This window comes from Agelaius phoeniceus, chromosome 24 (genome assembly GCF_051311805.1).
Source record: "Agelaius phoeniceus isolate bAgePho1 chromosome 24, bAgePho1.hap1, whole genome shotgun sequence".
NCBI lineage: Eukaryota > Metazoa > Chordata > Aves > Passeriformes > Icteridae > Agelaius > Agelaius phoeniceus.
In genome coordinates, this window is record NC_135288.1 from 5,080,716 (window position 1) to 5,096,611 (window position 15,896).

The following is a 15,896-nucleotide window of genomic DNA, read 5'->3' on the forward strand; positions in this document are numbered from 1 at the left end:
AAAAAGGGGACTGTACAAGGATTGTGGGGGCACCCACAGAAGGAGCACCTGGGTAAGGGTACTCCCTTCCACAGGTACCTGTGGAAGCATCCCAGTGATATCCTGTTACACCCCACTTCCCAAGACCAGGCTGCTCTGGGATGCTTCACAGAGCTGGGAGCCGCAGGTTCTGGAGTGTAGCTGCCACCAGTGCCAAGGACGAGCACAGAGTGGTCTCAGATGGTGCCAGGGCAAGGGGCACACTGGGCCCAGCAGCCCAAACCAGGGAGGCAGGGGCTGCTCCTCGTCCCTGCCACGAGCAGCCGGGTACCTGTGGGGGCTCGTAGGGCACCATCACGCTCTGCCGCCCTGTCACTGGGTCATCCACGTACTGGGACAGGTTGTTGCCTTCCACCCGGATGAGGTGGCTGGCAGGGGCTGACTGGCCTGCAAGGAAAACCTCCCGTTAGAGCCATGGCTGCCCAGGGTGCTCATCCTGAGCACAGGAGGGCAGTGACACCAGGGATGTGCAGCTCTCACCATCATTGAAGTCACGGCCCAGCTCGTGGTTGGGGCAGCGTTTCACCACCTCGGTGACGTGCTCTGCCTTCTTGTAGACGGGCATGGCCCGGATGATGGTGCCAGGGGGTGGTGAGGTGGACACCTTGATCTGGATGGGGCATGTCTTGGCAATCTGACAGTAGAGCTTCTTCAGCAGTGGGGAGTACTGGAAAACAGGAGACATCCCTCAGGTGAGCATCCCTTGGCAGGTGGAGGGTGCTCCTCCATCCAACCTCAGCTTCCTCTGCTGCTCTGGCGCAAAGGCAGGGCTTCCTTCTCTTCCCTTTCCCTGGGAATGTTGAAATCTGGCAATTTCACCCATGTAAACCAAATACAGCCACCTCTTGGGGCAGGGAAGGGTTTCCCTGATGGGCAAGGGCTCTGGCAGAGCAGGGCACCACTGCACTGAGACAGAGGGAATCTCATGGAAAACAGGAGACATCCCTCAGGTGAGCATCCCTTGGCAGGCGGAGGCTGCTCCCACATCCAACCTCAGCTTCCTCTGCTGCTCTGGTGCAAAGGCAGGGCTTCCTTCTCTTCCCTTTCCCTGGAAATGTTGAAATCTGGCAATTTCACCCACACTGTGTGGTATCTGCTTACCATGTAAACCAGATACAGCCACCTCTTGGGGCAGGGAAGGGTTTCCCTGATGGGCAGGAGCTCTGGCACCACTGCACTGAGACAGAGGGAATCTCACTAGAAATCACCAAAACCCTCATTTGTCCATCACTCAGCCCATTTTGGAAATATTCCCAGGTCTGTTCTCGCACACAGAGCACACTCAGAGCACTGACACATCACAGCCCGAGGAAAACATGCTTGGTGCCATTAGCAGATGATTAGGCAGGACCTGGGAGCTTAGTTCTGACACAGATGGGTTTGTCCTGATCCTGATTCAGGACAGCCTTTGCAGCAGCAGTGGTTCATGGAGGGGACAGGGTAGGGACAGGATGGGGACCACAGCCTGGGCTGGCTGTGGGAGGAGGATGCTCTGTGGCAGCTGGAGGCAGTGCCAGCAGTCACTGCTGAGCAGAAAATGGTGTGTGGCCACCAAATTCCTTCCCGTGAGGGCACAGTGAGTTTTGCTTTTGGTGGCAAACTTGTCTCACAAGCCCCTTGGATGGGGGAAGCTCTGTGGGCTGCAGTGTGTGCCCCTCCAGAGCAGGGCTGGGGAAGGAGAGCCTGTCCTTCACCTTCCAGGAACTGCCCAGGTGTGGGGATGTGCAATTCCCTTCCACCTCAGCCGTGCCATGCTGTTTTCCACCTCGCAAGGAATGTGTTTGCTGTACACCAGCCCACCCCTGTGCTCGGAGCAGCCCGTCCCTGCATGGCAGGGCATGTTCCTGCTCCAGGTATTTTATCTCATCCCCACAACACAGAGCCCGGTGCCAAAAAAATACCACCGTGCAGAGAGCGTTTGTGGGGATGTTAAAGCTTGTCCTGAGCCATCCAAATACAGGTGTGCCAAGGACAGGCTCTGCTCTCCCCGTGCCAGGCAGTTCCTGAGCTGGGGCTGCCCAAAACAGGGGCTCAGCACAGGGCTGCAGGGTGTTCAGGGGCTCAGTGCCCATTTTCCTGGCTGTGAGCATGTCCCAGTGCAGCTGTGGGTCAGGCAGGAAGGATTTGTGTCTCCCAGTCCTGCTGCCCTGGATACAGGAGCAGATCCACCCATGGCTGAGCAAGCTGTTCCCAGCACCTGGACTGGGACAGGGCAAACGACAGAAACCATTTCTGGGTTTGTCTCATTCAGGTGGTCTCTGTGGAAGTTCTGGGAAGATAATAAAGGGTAGAGGATCTACCAAAGCAAACAGCAGCAGCTCCTGCAGCTCCTCCAGCACTGCACTGGTGGTGGCCAGCTGCAGGTACCAGCTCAGTGGGGTGTCCTGAGTGTCCCAAGATCAGAACCTGCTCCGTGGGGTGTCCTGGGTGTCCCAAGGTCAGAACCTGCTCCATGGGGTGTCCTGGGTGTCCCAAGATCAGAACCTGCTCCATGGGGTGTCCTGGGTGTCCCAAGGTCAGAACCTGCTCCATGGGGTGTCCTGGGTGTCCCAAGATCAGAACCTGCTCAGCACTGGGGGAGTAGGAAGATGCTGTGGTCACTGGAGGGTGGTGGCTGAGAGGTGTAACATGCACTTGAGCCTGACAACAAGAATTAATCCTTATTTTTGTAGGCACTTGGACTCGCCCAACAAGAGAGGATGCTTGGAAACCCCTACTGAAATCCCCAAATTTTGCACTCATACCGGATGATGCTGACTACACCTTGACTCCATGGCCAGGTTGGCTTCCTGGGTGTGATGCTGCATCCCCAGCAGGGATTCTCAGGGATCAGGCCTGAGCTGGAAGCGTGGGTTCCACTCACAATGTGGTGACTCTGCTCTGCCTGGCTGGAAACTCCCATGTGGCTGCAGCCCACGGGACCCACTCACCCACCACAATGGGGTTTAACACCCTCGTTTAGAGGAGCCACCATGGCAAAACAAGGGTTATTTGGAGGGGGCTCTTCCTTGCCAGGTGTTAAAATACTGACAACTCCTGTCAAAGGATCTTTTCATGTCGACATTCCCGGGCAGCCCTCAACATGCCTGGGAACTATAACTGCTCTGGAAGAGCAGAGGTGCATTATGGCAAGTTCTTTGGTAACAAATTCTCTCATTATACCATGTTATGACATGGATAAATCTCTGTTAAATAGCAGAGTGATGCCCTGCAGGGGGAAGGCGGCCGCTCCGTGCAGACTTGCCTCTGCTGATAACCTTATCGTGTCCCAACAGCTCCGGGATCGCCTTCAAAGATCCCTCCACAATAACAAACCATTCTTTTAAGGAACTCCCTGCTGATAATTCTGGGCAAGAAAAGTCCAGGCTGTGCCCTGGGCGGCTGTGCTGCTGATTCCTCTCCCTGTGGAGCCGTCCTGTGCCACATCTCCAGCTGCAACCAGGGCTGAGAGGTCCCACAGAGCCAGGCTGCTCCTGGTCATTGCAGCCAGTATTGTGTTTTTGGGGTGGCAGGTTCTGCTCATGGCCACCAGGACAACCAGCATTGTGTTTTTGGGATGCCAGGAGGTTCTGCTCATGGCCACCAGGACAACCAGCACTGTGTTTTTGGGATGGCAGAAGGTTCTGCTCATGGCCACCAGGACAGCCAGCATTGTGTTTTTGGGATGGCAGGAGGTTCTGCTCATGGCCACCACAACCAGCATTGTGATTTTGGGATGGCAGGTTCTGCTCATGGCCACCAGGACAACCATCATTGTGGTTTTGGGATGCCAGGAGGTTCTGCTCATGGCCACCAGGACAACCAGCGTTGTGTTTTTGGGATGGCAGGAGGTTCTGCTCATGGCCACCAGGACAGCCAGCATTGTGTTTTTGGGATGGCAGGAGGTTCTGCTCATGGCCACCACAACCAGCATTGTGTTTTTGGGATGCCAGGTTCTGCTCATGGCCACCAGGACAACCAGCATTGTGTTTTTGGGATGCCAGGAGGTTCTGCATGCCCAGCTTGGCAATGCACACTCTCTTGAGGGGACAGCAAAACCTGCACTGTGTAGAATGCCCCTGGACAGACACCTCTCTCCTCTGTTATCTGTATCTGATAATTATCAGCCCCATGCACATCTCTGCTGGGCTCTGCTGCATCACCTGAGGTCCTGGTACCTCCCAGCACAGCCATACCCTGCACAGCACCCTGCAGGGACCACGGGCACCATGTGCTGCTCAAGTGTAACATGAGGCAGTGGCAGAGCAGAACCACCAAAATGCTGGGATTTAATCTCAAACCAGCGCTGCTGCTTGGCTCTCTGTGTGCCATGGCTGTGCTCCTGCCACCTGCATGGGGGGAACCTCAGTCTGTTCACCCTCATCCTTCCCATTCTGCAGTGTTTAGACAAACTGACCTCTCAGGATTGGCCACGCGTGGCAGCTGGGTCACAGCCAGAGCTCAGGTCACCTGTGGCCAACTTGCTGCTGGGCATGGGAACAACATTTTGGGGCGCCTGAACCCCTTCCTGGCATGTCCAGACCTCAGCTCCAGGATTCCTTTCACACCTACAAAGAAGCCAGGGTATGTTCTGCCCTGGGCATCTCCTGTCTGTGTCTCCACACCCTTTTCAACCCTGGGGAACACTGATGTCTGTCTCCACAGTTACATTAGGACTCAGGTCATTCTCTGTTCCTGGAGAACATTGGAGACTGTCTGTTATTGAGTATTACCATGTGTTTGAGGAACACAAATGGTTTCTGTGGCTTGTGGATGCTGGGTTGATTGAACCAGCACAGAGCAGCAGCAGCACTGACAGTCTCCCCTGGAGCCTATGGAAACACACAGAACCTCTGTTCCTTTGGGATTTTCTGCAGCTTCCAGTGTTGCCCTCAACTTCTGGGCTGGTACTGTGATGCCAGCTCTGTCTCTGTCCCTTCCCTGCTACTGCTGTCTGTCCAGAGTACTAGGAATAAGCCAAAAAATGGAAAAAACAAATTATTTAACTCCTAGCAGCCTATCAGCTCTAAGCTCTGTTTCCCCATGAACTTGGTACCACAAAGGGCCTTTGGATGTGTTTGAAATGCAGCTGCTTTTTTGGGTGAGATGAGACCATGCTGCACCACTGCCAGATGGAACAGGACATAAACCAGTCACTCCATGGTGCCACTGGCCACTGTGAAACTTCACCATGGTTATCCTGGTTATCCCGGTGCTGCTGCCCCAAGGAAATGTTCTGGACACCACAAGATTCCTCTGAGTGAATGCCCCACAATGGCTCCTGGATGTGGAGCCTCAGCATCCATCGCTGCCCACCCTGAGAGAGCACCAGGAGATGGCTCCAGAGGCTGCTCAGCCCCAGGGCTGCCTCCCCATGCAGGAAATGAGCAGGGAGAGGTCGTTTTCCCCATGGATGCTGACAGCCTCACACAAAAAATAACCTGAATCCTCTGCTGGAAAGCCTTCCTGGCCAAGTCCATCTCGCCTGGCCGTCCCTGGGCAGCAGAACCGCTAGGAGGATGTGTCCCAACAGATTTGGAGCTGATAAAATCTTATTTATCTTCAACTGTTGACACCTAAGCGTCTAGACTTGCCTGTTGGGGAAGGCGCAGCCAAGGCCTCCTTTCCCTCTAGAAGGAAATGATTTGCTCAACAATTGCTTTTTCCACAAATCCTCCCCTCCTCCTCCTCCTCCTCCTCTTCTCCTACATTCCAGGCTTCTCATTAGCTTTACTCAAGACGTGTCCAGGACTGCAGTCAATGGATCCCCAATAAAGCCACTGGCCTGGCAAGGGAGAGAGAAAGAAAAGCGCTGCCTCCGGCTGCTAATTTCCTTGCACTCCCCAGCAAGCAGCTGCAGAGCTGCATCCTGGGACAGGTTGGGGCAGATCTCAGGCGAGAGGTGATAATAACGTGTCTGTCATCTTCCCCAGACATGTAGCATCTTGCAAACCGCAAATACCGTTAACCGGCTCGGACGAATCTGTTACGACAGATCCTGGAAGACGTGCCGGCGGCACAGCTAATTTCTATTTTTTTTTTTCTCTCTCTCTGTCTAATTTTTTTTTAATAACTATTTTTTAATCACCGGCCTGTAAACTCCTCACTGAGCTGGAAATTCCTCCCCGAGCTGCTTTGTTGCTCATTTACTACGAGCCAGGTTTGAGTACGACTGGTGGTTGAGAGGAGAGGGGAGTGTCCAGCGGGGCCTGAGGTACCTGTCCAGCACACAGGTGGGCTGAACAGGGGGATATTGCCCTGGGGATGGCTGTAAGAGGTACCCTGGTGCCCTGTGCCTCCAGTCCCTGCACCACAGTGCTGCTGGATTGAAGAAATGGCCATAAGGGATGCCCCAAAACTCATCTTCCTGTGCCTCCAGTCCCTGCACCACAGCAGTGATGGATTGAGGTGATGGCCATAGGGATGCTCCAAAACCCATCTCCCCACGTCTCCATTCCCTGTGCCACAATAACGATGAACTGATGGCCATAGGATGCCCCAAAACCCATCTCCACACATCTCCATTCCCTGTGCCACAATAATGATGGATTGAAGTAATGGCCATAGGATGCCCCAAAACTCATCTCCCCATGTCTCCGTTCCCTGTGCTACAGCAATGATGGATTGAAGTGATGGCCATAAGGGATGTCCCAACACCCACCTCCTTGTGCCTCCATTCCCTGTGCTACAATAAAGGTGGGTTAGGATGATGGCCATAAGAGATGTCCCAAAAGCCATCTCCCCATGTCTCCATTCTCTGCATCACAGCAGTGATGGATTGGGGTGATGGCCATAGGGATGTCCCAAAAGCCATCTCCCCATGTCTCCGTTCCCTGTGCTATAATAATGACAAAGGGATGGCCATAAGGGATGCCCCAACACCCATTTCCCCATGTCTCCATTCCCTGTGCTACAGCAATGACGGATTGAAGTGATGGCCATAAAGGATATCCCAACACTCACCTCCCTGTGCCTCCAGTCCCTGCACCACAGCAGTGATGGATTGGGGTGATGGCCATAGGGATGCCCCAAAACCATCTCCCCACATCTCCGTTCCCTGTGCCACAATAATGATGGGTTGTGGTGATGGCCATGAGGGATGCCCAACACTCACCTCCCTGTGGTCCCAGTCCCATGGCAGTAATGCCTTGGGGTGACACCAAGCCACCACCAGCTGTGCCCAGCACAGGGGGTCCCAAGGCACTCAGTAGAGCCCCCTGATCACCCCAGCCATCATCAGCTCTGTCCCCCACAGATCCTCCAGCCCTACAGACCGCTGAGGTCTCGGGGCCCTGCAGCAGAGCAGCACATGGAGGCTCCCTGAGCTCCAGCCTGTGTTCTTCTACCTTAATTAGCATGCCATTACTGCTAATTGAAATTCCTTGGTTCATCCCCAAAGGACTCCTCTCCCTGCCTTCCCCAGTGAGCACATCCTTAAAATAACTTCCAGCGGGGATCTCTCTCACTCGCTGCTGATCCAGCGCTGGCACTCTGAGGGTTTAATCTCTTCTGGTAGGTCTGACTCCCTCTGTGTGGTGGATACTCAGATCCCCTGTCCAAGCCAAGCCCGGAGCTCCCTCCCACTCAAAAAAGGAAGCCACAAATCCAGCAAGGAGGTTACTTCACCCTGCCAAGGGTGCAGGGAGCAGGCTGGGAGGAGAGGGAAGGGAAAAGGAGGCTGAGTTGGCCTTGGGAGTTGCTGCTGGGAAGGAAATGCGAAAAGCAGCACAGCAAGAGCAGGATTTAGGGGGAGACCACTGGCTCTGGAGCATGCCAGGAGGGCTGTGCCATGCAGGAGGGGCTGCTCCTCTGCTCTCTCTCAGCCGCTGCCCGGGGTGGGCACGGGCAGTGTGTGGGTTTGCCAAGGGCACACCAGCATCCTTTCCCCCTCCCGTGCAGCAGAGATCAGGGCTCCCAGCCCTCTCCCACCTCTCCTGCCAGGGAGCTTTGCCTTCCCCATGGAGCAGCATTGCCAGGAAGCCATTCCCTTGACCTGTGCATACCAGACACGTTCAAGATAGTGGAACTGATAGCGGGATCGTGTTGGAACATCACACACCGAATTCCTTTGCCTTTTTTCTTAATTCCATTGTGTCTGGAGCTCCTGGAGCCTCATCCACACCCTGAGAGAGCTGGTGGAAAGCCTCCAGTGGTTGGCTTCGATGGGCTCTGGAGCAGGCTGGTGCTGCTTTCCTACTTCTGGCACACCAAAATATCCACACTCATCTGCACAGCTACTCAGGGTGTCCTCAGCTGTTTCTGCCCAAAGCTGTTTCTCCAGGCCATGGCTGTTGGACAGCAACCTCCCTGGGATATGGGAAAGTGCCAGAGAGAGTTTGCAGAGGGGGTTTGTGGTACAGAGATGCTCCTGAAGAATTTTCCCTCCTCTCCACTATCTGCCTCTACCCCAAAAAACCACAGACAGTGACCAGCAAGGGGAGAACCTGCCTCCCATCCTCCTCACTCAGTCAGGACCGGAAAAAGCATTTCAGCTCCCCTGTTTTCATGCTCCAGCTGCAAGATCTATCAAGCAAGTGGAAGCAGCTCCACGCTGCCATCTCCCACTGGCTGAGCACTGGGATGCTGTGGGTGGCTGCTGGACAGCCATCGTGGGAGCAGGAGCAGCTCTCCTCCTGCCCAGCCTCCCCCTCGCAGGCTCTTTTCTCCCCGAAACAGCAAAAAGACAACCCTGGCTGTAGTTCCATGGATGTATCAGAGACTCCCCTTCCTGCCTGCTCGGGGGTTTGTCCATCTCCTCCCGGCTCTCCAGGAGCTCCACACTGAGCTGGAGCCCCCACGTCCCTTTGCAGCCAGCCCGCGGGAAGCCAAAGACCCCATTAACACCTCCGCATCTCTGGCACATGCGACAGCGCTCCGCCGCCAACCCGACTTGAGAAAAATCCTAATTATCCGTCAGTTACCAGCTGGCTGGCGTGGCGAGGGGCTGCGGCGAGAAAACCACGGCGATGGGGCCGCTGTGGCTGCAGCGTGTCCGGGCAGCGGAGCCGCCGGGGCCGGGCAGGATGCCGGCGTGCCCCGGCTTGCCGTGCCGCAGCTCCCCGTGCTCTGCCTGCCCGAGGGGGGCTTCCAAGCCGCAGGGAAAAGCTTCTTTTCGGCATCTGGCCGTTGGTCTCTGCGATAAGAAGGCCATTAAAAATGAAAAGGGAGGTGGGAGCGGGTTGGAGGGCTTCCCACAGGATGGGCGGGCGCGGCTGCTGCTGTCCAGGGCTGGGGACAGCAATGTCACCCATCACTGCTCAGAGTCCCTCTGCCAGGACAGACATGGGTAATGTCAGCCCCAAGGCTTCACCCTTCTCCATTCGCCTCTTTTCTAAAATTAGAAAATCAGCATTTTGAAGCAAGAGAGAGCAGCTGATGATGTTCTGCTCCCACTGCCCTCACTGTTACCCTCAGACCCCTGATGATGTTCTGGTTTCATTGCCCACACTGTTACCCTCAGACCCCTGATGATGTTCTGGTTTCATTGCCCACACTGTTACCCTCAGACCCCTGATGATGTTCTGGTTTCATTGCCCACACTGTTACCCTCAGACCCCTGGTGATGTTCTGGTCCCATTGCCCTCACTGTTACCCTCAGACCCCTGGTGATGTTCTGGTCCCATTGCCCTCACTGTTACCCTCAGACCCCTGGTGATGTTCTGGTCCCACTGCCCTCACTGTTACTCTCAGACCCCTGATGATGTTCTGGTCCTATTGCCATCACTGCTACCCTCAGACCCCTTCCTCCTCCTCCTGCATTGAGTCAGGGGTGTCTGCTAAAGCACATCTTATCTCTGGAGAGATATGCAGACTCCTCATTTGAATCCTTCAGGAGTTGGGAGAATCCACCACATTCCTTGGTAAGATGTTCCTATGGTTAATTATCCTCGCTGCTAAAAAAAAAAATATACCTCCTTGCTTCTAGTCTGAATTTGCTTGGCTTCAGCTTCCAAGTGCTGGATCTCATTCTGTCTTTTGCTATTAGATTAAAGAGCTGGCTGCTATCAGGAACCATCTCCTGGGCACACCATAATCAAGTCCCCTTGCTCTTCTCGGGGGGAACTTCGATGCAGAACATTTCTGTGGTATTGCTCTACATCTGTTCAAAACTGTTCATTTTGTTCACATCTCCCTCCCAGGCCATGTCTGTTTTTTCAGTAGAGGGTTTGAAGTGTGGGCAGGAGCACCGTGTGTGGACAGGGCTTGGGGACACCCCTGTCCAGGTGACACTGATTTGCCCAGCCCTGTACAGCAGGGGCTTGTCCAGCACTCTACAGGGGCCAGCTCACCTGGTCCTTAGGAGCTCTAAGAGAGGGAGAATGGGTAATGCCACATCTCCCAGAGGGATTCAAGTCAAAACCCTTCAAAACCAGGAGGCCATTGGGCTACACACCTCCATCAACCAAAACTTGTGACTATATCAAAAAATGATGCCAAAACTTTTGACAAGATGACTCACACAAACCATTTGTTTTGGCATTGCCTGCTCGCCAGCTGTCCTTTCCTCTGTGGCCAGATCCTCCATGATTCAACCCCAAATTGCAGGAGACTTTCAGCTGAGGCTCCTTCCAGTGCAGCAGAGCCCTCGCTGCTCCAAAATGCTGCCCAGAGCGTTGGCTCTTCTGAGCTCGTGGTCAGTGCTTGGTGACAATTGATCAACCATCCTGGCATGGATTATTGGGTGCAGCAAAGCTCAGAGTGTCCAAAAGGCACAAGGAACAGGCTGGGCTGGTTCTTCCCAAGGGCTGCCCCAAATCAGAGCACCAGGATGGTTGGTGCTGCTGTGTTTGGTGTGGCCATCACTGTTCTGTCAAATGCCCCTTTCTGTCCCCAGCCCTGCTGACCAGACATTTACCTTCCCTTCCCTGCATTCCCCAATGGCTTTTTTTTTACCTTAGGTGTGTGTTCCCAGCTCGTGTGGAGGCTCACACAGAGTTATTTGTGCGTCCATTGACAACATAAATCGCATTTGTTTTGCTGAGTCCCTTTCCCCGTTAAAGCAGGATGAGCTCTCAGGTGTGGCAGTGGCACTGCAGAGCTCACAGTGAGCTGGAGGAAGGCATTGGCCTCATCTTCCAGCACTGACCATGCCTGTGACAGCCCCGGCCAGGAGGACACCAGGAGCACAGGGAGTGACACCAGGAGGGCAGGGAGTGACACCAGGAGCACAGGGAGTGACACCAGCTGCCACCACAGCAGGACCTTTCTCATGTGGCACCGTGGCAAGCTGGACACGCTGCACCCGCCCTGGCAATCCTGCAAGAATCACTGCTGCAAATGAAACAGCCCCTGTGCTCTCCAGGGTGCCTGATGCTGCCAACCCACTGCTGCTCCCCTCGAGGCTCAGCTCCAGTGCAGGTGGGCACTGGCCCTGCAGCCAAGCTGTTCTGGGGGATGCAGCCACGCCAGCATTGTGGCTCAGAGGGTCACACACCTCTGAGCGTCCTCCTAAGTGTTAAAACCACTTCAGGCATTCAAATCCTCACTCTCGACCCTTCCCAGGACCCCTCCTTGCAGCCGTGGGTGGCTCCCAGCCCCAGCTGGTGGATGCATCCTCCAGAGATGCTCCCAGATTCTCCGGGCAGCTCCCGGGTCCAGCTGCTCCCCCGAGGCTGGGAGGGCACCGTGTGGCATTGCCTGCCCTGAATCCCACAAAGGCTTGGGAAAAACAGCCACGTCCTGTCCTGGTGAGCCGAGCTCCCAGCGGGACACAGCTACAGGAGAACAGTCAGCACAGGGTGATGCGAGACAGCCTGAGCTCCCTTTAGAGCTGTGGAAAGATCCCGGGATGGCTTCCAGGAGGGGAGCCCTGCTGCGCTGGGTCTGCTCCACCCCAAAGCCATCCCACTCCTAGCTGGGGACAGTGGCAAGCGAGCACCGGGCACGTTCTGGCCCCCATCCCTGCGTGCCGGGACAGAACAGCACACGCTGCAGTGCCTGGTTTCGGTTTCCATTGGGACGCTGTAGGACGGGAATGCCTCCCTTCCCCGGGCAGGTCCTGCGGCTGACAGGAGTTATCTGTCCCCCAGCAGGGACAGGAGCGAGCTGGAATCACATCCTGCCCGAGGATCTCCGCTTTACTCACTTCCTAATGAAATGCCGCAAGGGAACACAGTGGAAAAAGTGGAGATTTAACCACCCTTGAGAGGGCAGGGCGCTCAACCACGGCGCTGTCCCGAGTCCCCGGTCCTGTGAAGCAGCGGGGAAACTGCTGGACTGACCAGCCGGACTTCGGCTGCTTTCAAATGCCCGATGGCTGCTGCTTTCCCACTGCAGGCACCCATTGGCTTCGGCGGTACGCGGCCCCAGCACTGCGGAGCTGCCGGAGCCCGTCCCGTCCCCGCATCCTCCCCAGCACAGCCGGGAGCATCCCTGCCCGGGCTGTCCCCGCACCACAGCACCCGAGGATGCGTCCTGTCTGCCGCAGGAGGGACTGTCGTGCCAGTTAAACACGTCACCTTCCGCAAACAAAGGTCATTGTCACAGCCGGGCTGGCTGAAATACCGCTGGGGTGCTCTGCCCGTTCCGTGACAATGTCAAACCGCAGCCCCGGAGGGAACTCTGCTGTTCCATCCCAACCTTCCTGCTCTGCCAGTGCTTCCCGGAGGAGAAAACCCGCCCGGTTCGAGCGCGGTAAGCAGCTCCCTCGGAGGCACCCGCTGCGGGATGGACACTTGTGCCACCCACAAGTCCTTAAAAACACCGCGCTGAGCCAGCAGCAGGGCTGAGGATTTAGGACTTTTTGCCACAAAAATCAAAGCATTTCCCGTGCGCCCTGCCCGGCCCCTGGGTCCCTGCTCGCAGAGCTGTCCCGTGCCGGGCAGCAGGAGCAGCCGTGGTGCCAAATCTGCAGCGACAGCAGGGGCTGTGCAGCCACCCCTCCGGGCATCGAAACCTGCTGCGCTTAAAATCCTGCTCGGGTATTTTCTGTGGCTTGGAGGGATTAAGTTACTCCTCTAATACGGGATGGAGGATGACTGTAAATGACATTTTACAGCACAGCTGTAAATGGCATTCACAGCACAGCTGGCAGATACAAGCAAAGGTCCCTCTCACCCACGGCATCGCCTCTGACAGCACCCGCTGGCAAATACCCTGGGAAGCACCGTGAGAACAAGGCAGGCACTTTTACGGGACGGAGAACATTTACCCACAATTTAGGGAATCGCCAAGGAGAGAAGTGACATCCCAACCGCTGTGCTTCACTCCCCTTTGGGAGGAATACCCTGGGGAAGCACCGTGAGAACAAGGCAGGGACATTCCTTTTCGGAGGACATTTACCCACAATTTAGGGAATCACCAGGAGACAAGCGACATCCCAACCGCTGTGCTTCACTCCCCTTTGGGAGAAATACCCTGGGAAGCACCGTGAGAACAAGACAGGTACTTCCCCAGGACATTCCTTTTCGGAGGACATTTACCCACAATTTAGGGAATCACCAGGAGACAAGCGACATCCCAACCGCTGTGCTTCACACCCCTTTGGGAGAAACCCCCTGGAAAGCAAGCAGGGATGTTTCCAGCTATTTCCCTTCCCAGGGCCACCACCTGTGCCCGTGAAGTCGCCATCAGCGGTGGCTGCATCCCTTGTCACCTCCCCGCGCCACCACCCTGAGCGCGGCGAGGACCCGCTCGGCCGCGCTGAGCATCTCCCCGAGCCAAGGCAGGAAAAAACAAAACTCACAGTCCAGGTGGCCGATTTGGCGGTGCTGGATTGCTGGAAGGTCACCTCGAAGTGGTGGGGACCGGGGTAGTCGGTGTTGGAGGGGATGACGGGGGCCGGGGACATGGCGTCGAAGGTAGAGCTGGGCTGCGAGTAGGGCGAGTGCGTTGGGACATTGGAGGTGTGCTCGGAGCTGTAGGGGCTGGTGGAGGCTGCTCTGCTGCCGATGCTCTGATCCATGCTGTTGTTCAGCAAATTGAACTGGGACTGGAGGAAGGGAAAAGGGGAGGAGGGAAAAAAGAAAACACCAGCCAGTTTAGAGACAGGGAAACCTCAGGCACCTTTCTGCAGGGCTGGGGTGTCCTGTTACAGCCTCCTTAAAGGGCCAGCGTGCGGGATGGGAGTCAAAAGGAGCTGGTCGGGGTGGCTCGGGTTTTCTGACAGGTCGCCACTTGTGTGAGGGATGAAATCCGTGTGCTTAAATCACCCCCCTCGAGCTGCTCCATCCTCGCTGGAGGCAGCGAGGTGCCCCAGCCCCGCATTTCTGGAGCACCTGCCTCGGCAAAGCCGCGCTCCTGGCACTGGGGAGAGGGCAGGGACGTGGTGGGGTTTGCTCAGCTGTGGGAAATGTTCCCCTGCAGGTGGGGAGGGACACCCAACCCTCTGTCCCTTGCCAGTGTCACAGCTCGGGGAAGCCACCGCGCCCAGGTGAGCAGCGATCGCTGGCAATGGCACCGCTCCATCACCACGGCGATTCCCAGCGGGTTTTCCACCCTCTTTTCCAGCCTGTCCCTGGTGTGCTCACTGGTCAGGACACACACACCCCCGCACCACTCCCCAGTTGTGGTTTGTAGCTGGTTTCCCAGCGGGATGGCTGCTCCCAGTGCCTGATGCAGCTCTAATTTGGGCAAAGCCTCAAACCTACAGAGCAGGCTGTGATGCACAGCACTGCAGCAAAGTCACAGGGCAAACAGAGCCACTTAGGCAGGTCCCGGCTCTTATTGCAGACCTGTTGGACCAAATAATGACTTTTTACAATTTTTTCCTTATTCCTCTTCTGACCAATTACTGTCAGATTCTTCCAATAAGAGCTGGCAGCTCCTTTACCCAAGGCACAGCCCAAACACAGTGACATTCCCAAGAGCTGTGTGGCTAAAGAAATCTTAGTATTTCCTTAGAAAATCAGGCTCAAATACAACTCTTTCTCAGAGCAAGTGGGAGGGATTTTTTTCCCCCAGAAATCTGCAATTCCAGGGTTTTTTCCCTCCAGAAATCTGCAATTCCTGGGTTTTTTCCCCCAGAAACCTGCAATTCCTGAATTGCTCAGGGGATTGGTTTTTTCCCCCCTGAAACCTGCAATTTCTGAATTGCTCAGGGGATGGGTTTTTCCCCCAGAAATCTGCAATTCCCAGGTTTTTTCTCCCAGAAATCTGCAATTCCCAGGTTTTTTCCCCCAGAAATATGCAATTCCCAGGTTTTTTTCCCCAGAAATCTGCAGTTCCTGTTTTTTTTTTCCCCCAGAAATCTGCAATTCCCGGGTTTTTTCCCCCAGAAATCTGAAATTCCCAGGTTTTTCCCCCCAGAAATCTGAAATTCCCAGGTTTTTTCCCCCAGAAACCTGCAATTCCTGGGGTTTTTCCCCCAGAAACCTGCAATTCCTGAATTGCTCAGGGGATGGGTTTTTCCCCCTGAAATCTGCAATTCCCGGGTTTTTTCCCCTCCAGAAATCTGCAATTCCCGGGGTTTTTCCCCCAGAAACCTGCAATTCCTGAATTGCTCAGGGGATGGGTTTTTTTCCCCCAGAAATCTGCAATTCCCGGGTTTTTTCCCCCAGAAATCTGCAATTCCCGGGTTTTTTCCCCCTGAAACCTGCAATTCCTGAATTGCTCAGGGGATGGGTTTTTCCCCCAGAAATCTGCAATTCCCGTGTTTTTTCTCCCCCTGAAACCTGCAATTCCTGAATTGCTCAAGGGATGGGTTTTCCCCCCAGAAATCTGAAATTCCCGGGTTTTTTCCCCCAGAAATATGCAATTCCCAGGTTTTTTCCCCCCAGAAATCTGCAATTCCTGAATTGCTCAGGGGATGGGTTTTTTTCCCCCAGAAACCTGCAATTCCCGTGTTTTTCCCCCTGAAATCTGCAATTCCTGGGTTTTTCCCCCCAGAAATCTGCAATTCCTGAATTGCTCAGGGGATTGGTTTTTCCCCCCTGAAACCT

At 55.2% G+C, this 15,896-nt stretch overlaps 1 protein-coding gene across 3 annotated transcripts in view; it reads right to left on the minus strand.

The window, feature by feature from the left end:
* TP73 (tumor protein p73) overlaps positions 1–15,896 on the minus strand; it is a 35,347-nt gene that overhangs the window by 8,541 nt on the left and 10,910 nt on the right. For all 3 annotated transcript variants that reach the window (XM_054647727.2, XM_054647728.2, XM_077190345.1), the window contains 3 exons: positions 13,703–13,948; positions 520–706; positions 311–426 (listed from right to left, as the gene is read on the minus strand). In XM_054647727.2, coding sequence (XP_054503702.2) covers positions 311–426; positions 520–706; positions 13,703–13,948 — 549 coding nt within the window. The remainder of the gene's footprint in view (positions 1–310; positions 427–519; positions 707–13,702; positions 13,949–15,896) is intronic.